A 16359-nucleotide genomic window follows, 5' to 3' on the forward strand; every position below is an offset into this window, starting at 1 on the left:
AGCTTTATGTCAAGCTCATTCTCACCGGGGACACAATCACCCTGATGTACACCATCGTGGAATAGGGAGTGGGCTTGTCAAAGTCGCACTCTCTATATTTAACTCTCTAACCCGTGCGTCCCACTGACCCATTCCAGTCTGTTGTTGGGGGAATTAACAGGGCGGCACGGTGGCAGGGTGGTTAGCACTGCTGCCTCACAGCGCCAGAGTACCAGGTTCGATTCCCAGCTGGGGTCACTGTCTGTGTGGAGTTTGCACATTCTCCCCGTGTTTGCGTGGGTTTCCTCCGGATGCTCCAGTTTCCTCCCACAGCCTGAAAGACATGCTGGCTAGGGTGCATTGGCCATGCTAAATTCTCCCACAGTGTACCCAAACAGGTACGAAAAGATCTGAGGCGTTCAAGCCAGGCGACCCTGACCTATACAAGAAATCCAGATATCGTCTATGGAGATCCATCAAAGATGCCAAAAGACAGAAGTGGATCAGCCTAGAGTCCCAGGCTGGCCATACGGACTCCCACTGACTATGGCAAGGTCTGCATTAACAAGAGTTAATGTAAGCCTACTTGTGACACTAATAAATAAAATATTAAAGGCAAGTGTTTGAGTTCTCACTCCTCCCGCCCATGCATTGCTGTAAATACACTAACTCTGCAGTCGATTGAAGCCTGTTTTGTAAAGTAGTTAATGATAACACAGTTCTGATTCAGTGGAATTTAAAGAATATTTACAGCTCCAGCAGCACTTTGAACAGGAAAAGGGGTGGGTGATTTAGGCCGTCGTGATAATTGAAGCTGAATGACTTTAGTTGTCATTTCGTATTTGGAAGTATTCATCGCTAATCTTATGATGTGCTGGCCTCTGAAACATAAAAGTTCAAAGCAGCAGAATTTTCCGGTTGACCCGGTTTGTAAGTACGGTTTAAAGCTCTGGGCTTCGCTGTCTGCATTATTAATCAGCAAGGTTTTGTTGTTCCTGTTCCTGCTACTACAATGAATTTCAAAGTTGCTTTATTCCAAAACAAGCTTGGAAACGTGGCTTATTCAAAATATAAAGCGGCTGCTTCCCTGTCGGTCTGTGCTGGTGTTCATTTTGTAAGGGTGCAGTGCAGAGGGACCACCCAGATTCTTGGCATCACTTTATTGTCCCACTACTTATTGAATCAAGAAAAGTGTGTTTGCCTTTTCTTTCACAATTTCCTGGCTTGGGCAGCAGTAACTTTCTACAAATGGTGGCAGCTTTCAGGCACCTCATTTCAGTGAACATCCTCCACTTGTGAACCTCAAGAGCAAGTGGCGCCATTCTTAACACACAGAATTGCATCTGAGCTCAACTCTATCTGACCTGAGATCTTCATCTTCCCATTGAATGGTAGAGCAGACTAAATGGGCCCAATGGCCTATTTCTGCTCCTACATCTTTTGGTCCTCCCTGCAACAGTTACTCTTTGATGAAAACACTTGCATTTATATTGCACCTTTTAGGATATCTGGCCGTTGCAATGTGCTTTGCAGCCAATGACATGTTTTTGAGTTGTGCTCGCTGTTCTGATGTATAAAATATTGGCAGCCAATGTATCAAGCGGGGCGGCACAGTGGTTAGCACTGCTGCCTCACAGCTCCAGGGACCCGGGTTCAATTCCGGCCTCAGGTCACTGTCTGTGCGGAGTCTGCACGTTCTCCCTGTGTCTGCGTGGGTTTCCTCTGGGTGCTCTGGTTTCCTTCCACACTCCAAAGATATGCGGGTTAGTTGATTGGCCATGATAAATTGCTCCTTGGTATCAGGGGGATTAGGAGGGTAAATATGTGAGGTTATGGGGACAGGATGTGGGTGGGATTGTTGTCAGTGTGGGCTCGATGGGCCAGATGACCTCTTCTGCACTGTAGATTCTACAATCCTATGACGTCCCAGGAACAGCAATGAGATAAATTAGCAATTTGTTAAAAGCGATATTGGTCGAGGCATAAAAATTGCCCGGGTTACTGAGCAAAATCGTGTGCAATAGTGGGAATTCTGGCTGTGATTAGCTAACTCAGCACAATCCAGGGATCACATTTACAAAGAGGAAACCTCTGACTGGAAAGATGTGCAGCAGATCTTTTACAACACTACGACTGTAAGTTCAAAACTGGAATTTGCAAATAAACAAATGACAAAGGGTGGCTTGGTGGCACAGTGTTTAACACTGCTGCTCACAGCTCCTTTACAGATCCAGGGATCCGTGTTCAATTCCGGCCTTGGGTGGAGTCTGTACGTTCTCCCCATGTCTGCGTGGGTTCCTCCGGGTGCTCCGGTTTCCTCCCACAGCCCATAGATGTGTGGGTTAGATGGATTAGCCATAGTAAATGTGTAGGGTTGTGGAGATTAGGTGGGGGACAGGGCCTGGGTAAGATGCTTTGTTAGAGTGTCACTGCAAACCCAATGGGCTGAATGGTCTCCTCTGCACTTTGGGGATTCTATGAAATTCTACAGAATAGGAAGCAATGCACAATTTTTTGTAAAGAATTTTAAAATGGAGGGAAGGGACTTGTAGAGAGGGAACCCCAAGTGTCAATGTTGGGATTCCTTGGCCGGGATTTTCCGGCTTTCCCTGCAGCATGTTTTCCGGTGGTAGAGAAGGTTTGCCATTGGCTGCAGGCAGGCCCTTCCAGTCCTGCCAGGTGTTTAGTATGGATCACCCGCCCTGTCACTGCGGAACCTGACGCGGGGGGGGAATCGCCTTCAGCAGGAATGGAATATCCCGCCGGTGGGAAGGGCCAAAAAACCCTGCCTCTCATGCTTCTGACTTCGGATTCAGAAAATTGGGTCTTTTGTTTTGGGGATATTAAATTGTGGAGGGTGGGCACATCAATTCTGGGGAGGCAGCTTAGGACCTACAAAATAAACTGTATAAAAGTTATGTGCATCTGAAATTTTAGAGGCAAAAATGAATGACCTAAACCCAAATCAGTCAAAATAGCTGAGGGTGGAGTTGAAGGGTGTTTGTTTTCCCCACCATTGAGGGGAGCATTAATCTGCAACAGAACATCGCGCTATGTTTCTAAATCACCACCTCCTCCCTGTGATAATGGCCTTTTGTATATCTTCCCCACACATTTCCTTCTCTTAATTGGCAGTGGAACCTTCAGTTGTTTGGCCCTCTCCAATTTTGTCTACCTTGAAAAGTCTGAGACCATGCTTCCACTCACTTCTTTTAATTCTGCCACAATGAGTGGTACAGTGGTTAGCACTGCTACCTCATAGCACCAGGGACCTGGGTTCAATTCCGGCCTCGGGTGCATAGTCTGTGTGAGTTTGCACATTTTCCCAGTGTCTGCGTGGGTTTCCTCTGGGTGCTCCAGTTTCTCCCCCACAGTCCAAAGATGTGCGGGTTAGATTGCCGACTATACGTAACATGTCACCAGCTCTTGGTAGCCAAAAAACTGTTGTGAGGAAGACTGAGTTATAAGGGAGAAGGTTGAGCTCTCCAACCTTAAATTGATTGAGTAGGCGCAGATGTATACAAGATGATAAATTGTTATCGAGAAGGCGCATTCACTTCAAATTAAAATTTCATAGTAAGACAATGGGCACAGGGTCCAAGCTGGAGATAGGCCAACTTAGGTTGAGTCAACCCACCCTATTTTACCATTTTGATTCTAAGTGCTGGGCAGACTTGAAACTGGGAGTGTTTCAGACCCGACTTTTAGACCCGTTCTCAGGTGCCCCCATACGCACTCTGCCTGCAAACATATCACCGAATCACGCTGCACAAGCCTGTGGGCGGGGCTTAACACGCCCAAAATCCTGCAGCTCCGATCGGCGCCTCCAACTGCGCATACGCAGAAACAAAATGATAGAATGTGGCTCCCCTATTACATCGCTCCCCTGTCACATCACTCCCCCTGGCCCCCACGGACATTGACCCACACCCACAACATTACTGACCCCCTTATCCCCCCACCACTCCGCCTCCCCCCACGCAACCCAGACCGATCATGGGCCCGTCCCCCTCTTCCCCCTCACTGATCTCGGGCAGAATGGCAGCGGACCCCCCCTCCCCCCCCACCGACCTCAAACAGAGAGCCATCGGACGCTCGGCACTTACGTCTTCACTAACTGGAGCGCCCAAATCAGACTTTTGTGGAGCCGATTTCACGCCGATTCTGGATGGGCGAACGCGGTGGTTAAAGGGGAAAGTGCCAGTAAGGTTGGGCGTGCAGCTCATTAAGTCAATTTAAATGTATGCAAATGCATTTAAATGGCTGTTGGGCCCATTTCGGGTGTGGTCTCGATCGTGGTCATTTTCGGGCCTTGGTAAAGGGGGAACCGGCGCGGAGGCGGGTGCGGATCGAGCTACTCGCCTCACATCCGACTTTACCAAGTTTTCACGCCCAAAAACGGGCACAACTTGATGGTAAAATCAGGCCCAACATTTAGAATTGACTGAAGTAAAATACTATGGATGCTGGAAATACTCTGCAGGTCAGGCAGGATCTGTGGAGAGAGAAACAAGAGTTAATGTTTCAGGTCAGTGGCTTTCCTTTAGATTCTTCTGTTGGGAAAAGATATAAAAGTCTCAGACCACGTACCAACGTGACTCGAGAACAGCTTCTTGCCTGCTGCCATCAGACTTTTGAATGGACCTACCTTATTTTAAGCTGATCTTTCTCTACACCCTAGCTATGGCTGTAACACTACATTCTGCACCCTTTCCTTTCCTTCTCTGCTATGTACTCTATGAACGGTATGTTTTTGTCTGTATAGTGTGCAAGAAATACATCACAGAATACTACAGTGCAGAAAAGGCCCTTCAGCCCATCTAGTCTGCACCAATGCATGAAAGGCCCTGACCTGCCCACCTAATCCCACTTGCCAGCACTTGGTCCATTGTCTTGAATGTTATGGCGTGCCAAGTACTCATCCAGGTACTTTTTAAAGGATGTGAGGCATCCTGCTTCCACCACCCTTCCAGGCAGTGCATTCCAGATTATCATCACCCTCTGGGTAAAAATGCTTTTCCTCAAATCCCCCCTAAACCTCCCATCCCTCAATTTTTTAACTTGTGTCCCCTCGTAACTGACCCTTCAACTAAGGGGAACAGCTGCTCCCTATCCATCCTGTCCATGCCCCTCATAATCTTGAACATCTCAATCAGGTCGCCCCTCAGTCTTCTCTGCTCCAGAGGAAACAACCCAAGCCTATCCAACCTCGCTTCATAACTTAAATGTTCCATCCCAGGCAACATCCTGGTGAATCTCCTCTGCACCCCCTCCAGTGCGATCACATTCTGCACACCCTCCAGTGCGATCACATTCTTCCTATAATGTGGCGACCAGAACTGCACAGAGTACTCTAGCTGTGGGGCCTCACCAAAGTTCTATACAACTCCATCATGACCTCTCTGCTTTTGTCATCTACACCCTGATTGATAAAGGCAAGTGTGCCATATGCCTTTTTCACCACCCTATTAACCTGCCTTTCCGCCTTCAGAGATCAATGGACAAATCTGTCAAGGTCCCCTTGTTCTTCGGAACTTCCCGGTGTCAGACCTTTCATAGTAATACTTCCTTGTCAAATTACTCCTTCCAAAGTGCATCACCTCACACTCTTCAGTGGTGACAATACGACATGTGAGAATAATAATTCAAATCAAAAAAGGGAACCCAAACCATGGACTTCTTTATAGCTGGCTGGCATGCTGGGTGTAACCCTGGATAGATGACCAACTGCCAGATAATACCTACAATCCACAGTTTTGATCATTTTTGGTCACAAAAATCTATATATGCACTTGAATTTTTTTTTAAGTGCAAGAATATATAATTTATCCATTCATTAATATAAGCCACAATCGTCTGTTAAATGGACACAAATAAAATACTATGGGGGGAAAGGTTAGGGGGGGGTTAGGCGGAAATGTGGAGCTGAGGCTACAATTTAATCAACCATGATCTTACTGAATGATGGAATAGGTTGGAGGAGCCGAGTGGCCTATCCCTGCTTCTGATTAGTGTTAAATATAGAGTCTGTCGGTGTGGAGTCTGCACGTTCTCTCCGTGTCTGCGTGGGTTTCCTCATGGAGCTCCGGTTTCCTCCCACAGTACGAAAAACTTGCTGGTTAGATGCATTGGACATGCTAAATTCTCCCTCAGTGTAGCCAAACAGAGGCCGGAGTGTGGCGACGAGGGGATTTTCACAGTAACTTCATTGCAGTGTTAGTGTAAGCCTTACTTGCGACAATAATAAATAAACTTTAAAAACATTATTTGAAGTCTGGAATTTCCATGTTAATCTGATGAGAGCAGGGTGAAGAACAGAATTTGGCCAGTGGATTTGCACTCTAACATTGGTCACCGCCTTCAGGGAAGAGCAAGTGGGAATTAAACAGCTAACAAAATACCTTCTTAAATGTTGAACAGTGATTTATCACAAAATAACTTTTTTACACTGGTCGTGAGAATTGTTTAGAACTTGGAGATTGTTCAACCAAGTGCAGGTTAACTTAATCTTCATCTTTATTGGGTGGGGAACATTCCATCCTACATGAGCTTACACTGTTCAACACCGTCTGTAACTAAGACCAATGTTATGGTTTTAACTGCAGTCCCGTAGTGAACTGCTAGAGGGTTCTGCATGACAACGTAACTAAGCAAGTCATCAGCAGTGTCAAATCTTAAAAGAATTCAGTATCTGGATTATCTACAAAAAGATGTAAAATTGGGTTTGCCATCATTCCAGCTATCCTCCTCAACTGCCCAATGAATCCTTAACCCAGCCACACCAGTGTGCTGGTGGCGATAGCAGCAATGTGTTGAGAGATTGGCAGAAATGCAGCTGTTGTTTTTAAAATTGTTAACGGGTACACATTACAGTATACCATTCTGACTCAAACATCTGAGTCAGCTGATGCCAAGATACTTAGCTGGTTCAGGAAAGCATTGCGTGAAGATATCCTGCGAATCTACCTGGGCACTAGGATTAAACCCGAGTTTGTTTATTTTTGTAAAATGTCAATGTCCCATTGTATTATATTCATGCTTCAAGCAATCCATTGTGGAACTTTATTTTCTATATTATTTTAAATGGAAGAAAGCCACCTGCTACTGCACAAATTATTTAGAAGTAGAATCCCCACAGTGCAGGAGGAAACCAATCGGCCCATCGAGCCTGCACCAACAACAATCCCCCCCCAGGCCCTATCTCCATAACTCCATGTATTTACCCTGCCCACCCCCTAACACTAAGGGGCAATTTAGCATGGCCAATCCACCTAACCAGCATATCTTTGGATTGTGGGCGGAAACGGGAGCACCCGGAGGAAACCCACGGGGAGTCTGTGCAAACCAAGGCTGGAATTGAACCCAGGTCTCTGGGCGCTGTGTGCTAAACACTGTGCCACCATGTTGACTGTGTTGTCCTTTATCTCCAGGGAACTGCAATGCAAAGGGGTGGAAGTTATGTTGCAGTTATATAACATTCGGTTAAGCCTCTCTTTTGCTTTATTCTTTTATGGGATGTGGGTGTCACTGGCAAGGCCAACATTTGTTGTTCATCTCTAATTGCCCTTGAACTGGCTAGGCCATTGCAGACAGCAGGGTCTGTAGTCACATGTCGGGCAGGATGGGTAAGGATGACTCATTTCCTTCCCTAAAGTATGTTAGTGAATCAGATGGTTGTCATGGTCACCATTACTAAGACTAGCTTTTATATTCCAGATTTATCAATGGATTTTAAAGCTTTTAAAAGCATTTTTAAAGCATTATCCTGGGCCTCTGGCTCACTAGTCCAGTGACATTATTACCGCACCACCCTCTTCCCTAATTTTGAGCACTAATTGAGGTCTTTAAGATTATTAAATAATTTGATGTAGTTTATTTATAAAGTGCATTTATATTGTTCTTCTCATGACCATCAGGCATACCAAAGTGCTTTACAACCAATGAAGTAATTTTGAACAATAGGTCGCTATAGTTACTCCCTTCTTCAATATAGTGCCATAGATGTTTGCATCCATCTCACCAGGGTGGAAAGGGGTCTTTATTTCATCTGAAGGCAACACTTCTGACAGTGCAGCACCCCTTCAACCTTAATTTTCGTGCTCAAGCCCTGCAGTGGGACTCAAATCCAAATTTTAGGCTGGGATCAGATGTTTTCTTTTGTTCAAATTATTGTCTTTATTGGTAGCAGTCCTTAGCAATCTAAAATAATTACAACTCAAATGAGATTCTACTTTCGCCAGAAGTTACTGCAAAGATACATTACTTCCTGTCTCCCCAAGGTCAGATTTGCAGACTATCCCAAAGATGTGTTGGGGAATCCCTTTCAGAAGTCCCCTGGTTTATGCGGCAGTTGTCCAGAAATGTTAATGTCCCCTGGCCAATTGTGCTGGGAACCATCTGACAAAGTGATTTAAATTGCTAACTTCAGATGCTTCTGCCAGGGTTACAATAATAGTTACTCAGAAAAAGTTAGAAGAAATAAGATCTTTTCTAACTTCTGGGTAACTATTTTAAATCCCCAGACCGACCCCCTCTCCTCACCCCCAGCCTTACAGGACAACCCCTCCACCGTCTGCCCGACTCTCATTCCTGACCTGGCTGGACCCTCCACCACCCCTACCCACCTCCAACACACACTACCCCCTCCCCCGACCAACCATTCACTTACCTTGAACACATACATTCTCCATGGTCTGTCAATTTCACTGGGCCGTTGAAGTTTACCTGCTTTATAGCAATCATGGTGTGGCCTCCCTGAATCCGACACTGCTTTGTCACGCTAGGGTCTGCAGGAACCTGTTTGCTGCAGGCCCCCAAGCAGCTCTGGCCATTGGACGTTTCAATGCAGTTTGCAGGAACAGGTAAGTGCACATTAAAGTCCAGCAATTCCAGCGGGACATCACTTTCAGATGCTAGTTGGAAGTTATGGCCCACAACATGCAAGGGCAATGCACCAGCATCTGAGCAGCTGTATTAGTTTGAAACCTAATACGGAGAAAATTGGACTGACATGAGACTTCATGTGGAGTTACCACGACTACCCAGCATGGTTAACTCGATGACTTCTCGCCATATAACCTTTACTTCTGTCAGTCACCCCATTGCAACTCCACCCCAAAGAAACCTGAGAAAGAACTAACAGCTGAGATAAGTGAAATTATTGTTTATGCTGTAAAACACTGAATAATTGCCGGAAGTAAATTTCTTAATCCTTTTTATCTCGTGTTAGATTCGACCAGTTGTTGAGCAGGTTTTCTCATTCTCGGAAGTTCCCAAGGCTTTCCAGAAAATGGAAGGTGGTCATGCACGAGGGAAGACTGTAATCGACAGGAGTATAGAATGTTTGTAAGAAGGGTTGAAGAACTGTACAGACTGGTTTTTGATATATCCATTTAATTCTATTTTGAATAATTGCAATAAACATTGTCTCCAGCAAATAACTCAAAACGTTGTACATTTTATTGAGGAAAGTTGTTACATATATGGTTCAGGAATGAATGAATACAGCACTACTGCTACTGTGAGGCTAAAATAAAACACTTATCCATGTCCACCACTCAGATGCATGATGGTTAAACAAAAAAAACTTGTCCAATTTTATGTCAAAAAGTAATTCAGGTGACGAAAGTGAGGAATGAGGATAACGTAGATAAAGTAAACCAACATACTGATATAAAACTTGACAGTGTAAAACTATACAACTACATCGGTGCAGTTCTCAAATTATTCCCATTACGCAAACTACTACCAAAAATGCCTCTGTTAGACATCAGAAGTTGTGTACACTTCTCATGATCAATTAAAAGTTTACAAAATTCTCAAGATATAAATCGCTGCAAACTGTGCACATTACAATCTGATGCAGTTATCAAACAAAACTTCCATTTACAAACATTTGATGATTCACCTAACATAAAAGCTATCCCTGGGCCTGCCAGTCAGATGTCTCAATGAGCTACACAAGCATAAGTGACACAACGCCACTGTACCACAGTGGGATTTGTTGTTTGGGTAGTTGATTTGGAATTTTTCATCTTTTAAAATCTTGTGTGTTATTAATGGTTGGAACTATGTACGACAGGTTAACAATGTAAACACCAACACACACTGGCAGTGATTCAATTCTCTGAAAATCACCATCTCCTACCAGGGAGCAACAGGTTCTTAAATTGCCCTTGAAATTAAAATGAATTGGCTTCCACTTAATTTATTTATGAGCGGAGAACACCATTGTCATCATGGTTTCAGAGTCTCACATCCACCTCAGATGACAACTAGATGTTCTGCACTTTATTCCTCAGAACAAATTTGGAAGCAGTAGTGCAGCAGTCGCCACATAAATGGTACTTCAGCTTGTGGCCAGTGATGTCTAGGTGTTATAACACAGTCACCTGTTAACCAATCGTTTATCTTACTACCCTCAAAGTGAGAGTAACGAAACATTTAATACTTTGAAATGTTATGTCATCATTTATGTTAATTATCACATTCAATGTGACAGATATTTAATCTTGTTTGTTCCATTGTATAGCCGGGTATCTCCTCTGAAATGAATGGAAACGGAGATGGGTTGCCTGACATGCACAGTAATTATGTCACAGAATGTGTTGGGGCAGTTTCATTTTTGCCAAGGGAAAAATACTTCTGCAATCTTAATGCGTTGCATCACTTGCAACAAAGGATATTAAACCCAAATACTAAAGCAGACTTCCAGTGTTCAATAAAACCCGTGAGTGAGCATAGTGTTTGTCAATCATAAATACAACCGTTTTTTTTAAAAAAAAAGGATTTCGAAGCATTTGCACCAGGCATGAGGTTTCCTCACTTGGATACTGAAACAGCTCCAGCCAGGCTTACTGCCAAATGATAAAGACATGAGACTCCACCTCAGACTTGATTACCTTGCATAGAATGAGCGGTAGCTAATTAGAAATAAACATATAATTGAGATGACTTTTCCACCACTCTTGCCCTGAATTCCGATGTGCTATTTCTGGAGTTCACTCCAAGAGTGCGAAGTTGCACTGCTGACAGTAAAATGGAAAGATTTACAATATTTCGAAAGTGCCTCAAGTGTTTCATTTCCTGTTTCCACCAGGAAAGATTCAAAGGATTTCCAGGTCCCACCTTTGTGTTGGCTGGACCTCGTCAAATTTGTTGAGAATGGTTTGATTCTGGTCAAAATGCTGACCACCTTAAAAGCAATAAGATCACAACAATTAGACATGTTGCATTAAAAAGCTCAATCTTAAAAATTCTGACAGAAAAACTACCAGTCCTGTTGACCACACAACCCTCGCAACAGTGTGTACGAACGACCCTTATCATTTTGGATGGGCACTTGCTAAGAGAAAGGTTTAAGCTATTATTTCCTTTAAAATCAGCAGCGTCAATCAGAATCCTGTTGCCTTTGGGCCTTTTTGTTCAATGGCAGCCCAGACTTATGGATGGAAGCCTCACGTCCCTCTCTTGGCTGCTGGGACCTGATGTGAGATACATTTTGTCAGTTTAAACGCTGGATATGGGTTTGCAGCTTGTACAGTCTCGATCCATGATACCATTAGGTGTTTGTGAAGGAAGGAAAATTGACGATGAATGCTGGTCACCGATTAGAGTTAAAATTCTAATTTTAGCAAGAAAATGGATATGAGCATGAGGTAATGGAACATGATTTTACACTGGAAAACCACCTTTTGTTAACTACAATTTTAAAAGATGAGAATTCCACAACCACTGTTGGCAGAAACTAGGTGGATCTTTGCCTGCTTCCATGTTAGATTTCTAACTAAAACTGCGCTAAAAATTAGTGTTGAATTTATGAATGATTCTGTGCTGTGGATTCACATCCCACTGGGAAATAGACCGAGATGAGTCAAACATATCACTTTAAGCCTTTGCATAGGAGGTGTTTATATTTAGGTTGGACAAGTTATCAAATCAAGATTCCTCAGAAAAATGGATGGGGCGCGGCAACCTACCATCAAGGATTTATTTTAAAATGCATTCATTAAACTGCATCCCCAAAAGGGAAAGAAGCTGCTAAAAAATTGCAGTATATTGTTCTAAATTTAAATTTTGACACTATTAAAATTTTCATTTGCGAAGTTGAGTCAGATTGCCGTCGATATAGCCTTAGATTATCTGATTTAATTTTGAAATTTTTAAAGCAAAGACTTTAGAATACTAAGTCCTCGAGAGATGTTCTTACAGAAAATTTTGACCTTGGGATATGAGTCCACCGGCAGGGCCAGCATTTATCGTCGATCCCTAATTGCACTCTGCACTTCTTTCAGCAGCAACTGAATACATTACCTGAACCTAAAAGGGACACTGCAGGACATAAATGTGTTTTACAAATCACCACACAGTCCTCATTAGAGGAGACATAGAACAGATGAAGGCAACCCAGACCACCCCCTACTGCAGCCCCCCCATCCCACCCACAACAATGTTGAATGATGTAGCTCAGATGCAGGACACCATAAATAAGAGCGACAAGTGTTTTACTTTTTGTAAAATAAAAAGGAAGCAAAGGCTGTGTTTCACTGACACTGGCTTTCCGACGGGTTTTCTCATAGCGGATGAGACAGGTCACTGCCCACCAGCAGGAGGCCTTCCAGTCCTGCCACAGTCTATGGTCTTTTGAATGGTTTGCATGTCCTGCCATTGAGGAACCCGCCGTGCGGGTCAATTTCAGCAGGACTGGAAGATCCTGCCAGGGAGGGCTGGAAAATTCCACCCTAGGCAATAGGTATCTTGAACACAATGTGGGTGGCACAGTGGTTAGCACTGCTGCCTCACAGCGCCTAGCACTGCTGCCTCACAGTGCCAGGGACCCCGGTTCAATTCCGGCCTTGACTCACTGTCTGTGTGGAGTTTGCACGTTCTCCCCATGTCTGCGTGGGATTCCTCCGGGTGCTCCGGTTTCCTCCCACAGTCCAAAGATGTGCGGGCTAAGTTGATTGGCCATGCTAAATTGGTATCCAAGGTGGCCTTCACGACAACGCAGAATCACTGAGCAGAAACTGATAGCCAAGTTCCGCACACGAGGACGGCCTCAACCGGGACCTTGGGTTCATGTCACACTATCTGTAACCCCCTGGGCTTACAAAATCTCACTAACTGTCCTGGCTGGACACAATACACATCTCTTTAACCTGCGCTTAACCCTCTCTCCACTCACATTGTCTGTACCTTTAAGACTTGATTACCTGAAAAGACTCGCATTCCAACCATTATTCTGTAAATTGAGTTTGTGTCTTTATATGCCCTGTTTGTGAACACAAGTCCTCACTCACCTGAAGAAGAAGGAGCTTGAGGCTACAAAAGCTAGTGCTGCCAAACAAACCTGTTGGACTTTAACCTGGTGTTGAGAAACTTCTTACTGTGCTTACCCCAGTCTAACGCCGGCATCTCCATATCATGCTAAATTGACTCGAGTGTCAGGGGGATCAGCAGTGTAAATGAGGGTTACAGCAATAGGGCCTGGGTGGGATTGTGGACGGTACAGACTCGATGGGCCAAATGGCCTCCTTTGGTACTGTAGGGATTCTATGATTCTGCCACCTTTGATGAAAAAGCTGCAGAATTATTTCATCCCGATCACCACAAGAGGTCAGTGAACCCACTACTCCTCCTCCCCACCAACCACCTGGGAATTCAGGATGGCAATTCCACATTAATTGTGCCCCAATCATCCTGCCCTGTATGTTCATAGGAGATCTGACCTGCTTGGAGTTGGATTAATGAATGACAATCAATGATTAATCAAGTTGGATTAATGAAGTACAGCAAGGGACATGCAGCAAAGAAAACTCCTGAATAAAATTAATGACTAAAAAAAAAATTTTGCTTAGTTGGATGGTGTGACTGCCCAACAGTTGCCTCCCACATACCTCAGTCATGAATCACAAGCATTTTTGAAATTACTTGTACCACGAGAATGTAAAGCTATACTTGTGCAGACAGATCAAATATTGATGAAAAATTTCACTCCATACCATGCTAGTTATTCCAAAGAAACACGTTCCTTAATAACCAGTGGTACACCACAATGTGCAGATTGTTATTAGGTTACAGTACCAAGGGATCTGGATCAAAAGCAGGTAATTTAAGTTGAGGTGGAGAATAACCATGATCTAATTAAATAAAGGGACAAGCCTGAGGGACTGAATGGTCTTCTAATTAATAGCTGCCATGTGGTCACAAGTTCAGCAATGATAGAAATTCAGAATGAATAAATACTGGCAAAGATAAAGGCTTCTGAAGGCAGTAAATAAATAATGTTGTAACCGAAAGAATAGGGTGTGTATCAGTACTACCGAGTAACCAGTCTGTGTGCTGAAATGGTATAACAAAACTTTTTCTAACATCATTGAATAATTTATAAGTTGGCAGAGAAAGCACATTGTGTTCTCGAAAGCTCATGTAATCTGCACGTCTGACCAAGCACCAATATTAACTTCTGTGACCAAATGATGCGGAGAATTTTCAATTTCTTAATTGACTATTAAAGCAAAAAGAACTGCAGTTCTTGAGGTCGGCTTATTGAACAAAGAACAAAGAAAATTACAGCACAGGAAGAGGCCCTTCGGCCCTCCAAACCTGCACTGACCATGCTGCCCGACTTAACTAAAGCCCCCTATACCCTCCCGGGGACCATATCCCTCTATTCATGTATTTGTCAAGACGCCCCTTAAAAGTCACTATCATATCCGTTTCCACTACCTCCCCTGGCAACAAGTTCCAGGCACCCACTACTCTGTGTAAAAAACCTGCCTTGTACATCTCCTTTAAACCTTGCCCCTCGCACCTTAAACCTGTGCCTTAAAACTTAAACCGGATTGTCACAAAACGTGTAAGGTGCTTCACGGGAGAGTTATCAAGCAAAATCTGACACCAAGCCATTTAAAGTGATGACCAGAACCTTGGTCAAAGACTAGGGCGGAATTCTCCAGCCGTGCTGGTCTAAAAGCTGGAAATTCCCACCCGACCGTCAATGGCGTTTCACATTCGCTGCAACCCGACCGCTAAAATTCCAGTGGCGGGCACGATGGGAGAATTCCGGCCGAAGTTCTTAAGGGACATCTTTATAGGGAGAGAGGAGAGGTCATTTCCAGCTAAGGCCAATGCAGAACACTATGGGCAGGTTTTTCCGGCCACGCTTGCCTGAAAACCGGAGATTACCGTCTGACTTCAATGGATCTTTACTTGGTCCGCCCCCCAGCCGCTAGAATTCCAGTGGCGGATGGGATGGTAGAATTCCGGCCTATGTGTTGACAAGAAATCCTTGTGTTCAAACCTGCTGCCGAATACCCAAAAATCTGAAAGTCTCTTTCTCTCAAATACAAATCATTTTAAACAGAGTATTTTAAAGATGTGAGATAAAAAGATCACAGTAGTTTAATAAAAATGCTAAAATTTAGTAATATATAGCTGAGGTTATTTCTAACACACTCATATGGATGTGAATGATATTGCAAATTATTTATGAAAAAAAAAGACAGATGTATTTATATAATGTTGTTCACGACCTCAGGATATCTCACAGCCAAGTTGAAATGCAGTCTGTATTTGCACTAAAAATACAGTGCAAGTTCTGTATTGCACTTGCAAGTTCTAACAAAGAGCAATGTGATAATGACCAGATAGCCTATTTTTGCAGGAGGGTTAGGGATACGTGGGCGTGACGGTGCCGGTAAACTCAATGATGATACGGAATAGTGCCAACACCACAGGATTTGATTCCTATTCTGGCTGAGGTTGTCTTCCCTCTCCAATTGCAATTCTCTTCCCAAACCTAGTGGTGCACAAAGGCAGACTTCCCATCTGTTTCCATAGCGAGTAATTCCCAGAACAGGTCACTAGGCTGTCACCAGGGGCTTATAGCTTGAGTAGTGCCACTCCACATCAAGCATGACTGACCAGCAGTCTCTCCCGCTTTTATCGCCAGCCATTGGCGTGTTGGAAGGATTTTACAGCTTGATACACTCAACCTGCTTGACTACGTTATGGACACACCTTCCTTGGCCATCAAGTCCTGGGGTGGAAGTCGAACCTGGAGCTTCTGGCTCAGGAGCAGGGACACCACCCACTGCGCCATAAGACTTCCCTTCTTCCATCTGCCCTGTAGTAAAATGACAGCACAGCGATGGTTCAGCAACCCTCGAACAATCAAGGATGCTATCTCGAGGAGCAGAAGAAGAATCTGTTTTGGTGGTGTTGACCAGGAAACAGAGAACTCCTCTGTTCAACCTCAAAGTAATGCCATGGGGTCTTTCACATTAAACTGAGTGGACGTCTGGGCCTCAGTTTAATGTTTCACTCATAGGACAGAATTTAGATAATGCAGGACACCCTCAGTACTATTCCAAAGAAGAA

The 16359-nt window shown here is 44.1% G+C and overlaps 2 protein-coding genes across 3 annotated transcripts in view; one reads left to right on the plus strand and one right to left on the minus strand.

Annotated features, from left to right (window-relative positions):
• rtn4ip1 (reticulon 4 interacting protein 1) overlaps positions 1–9420 on the plus strand; it is a 60331-nt gene extending 50911 nt beyond the window's left edge. The window contains exon 9 of the mRNA XM_078212413.1: positions 9209–9420. Coding sequence (XP_078068539.1) covers positions 9209–9328 — 120 coding nt within the window. The 3' untranslated portion in view covers positions 9329–9420. The remainder of the gene's footprint in view (positions 1–9208) is intronic.
• Positions 9361–16359, minus strand: part of crybg1a (crystallin beta-gamma domain containing 1a) — a 261887-nt gene continuing 254888 nt past the window's right edge. For both annotated transcript variants that reach the window (XM_078212402.1, XM_078212403.1), the window contains one exon: positions 9361–11173. In XM_078212402.1, the coding sequence (XP_078068528.1) occupies positions 11085–11173 (89 nt within the window). In that variant the 3' untranslated portion in view covers positions 9361–11084. The remainder of the gene's footprint in view (positions 11174–16359) is intronic.

The sequence above is a fragment of the Mustelus asterias genome, chromosome 5 (genome assembly GCF_964213995.1).
Source record: "Mustelus asterias chromosome 5, sMusAst1.hap1.1, whole genome shotgun sequence".
In the NCBI taxonomy this organism is placed as follows: Eukaryota; Metazoa; Chordata; class Chondrichthyes; order Carcharhiniformes; family Triakidae; genus Mustelus; species Mustelus asterias.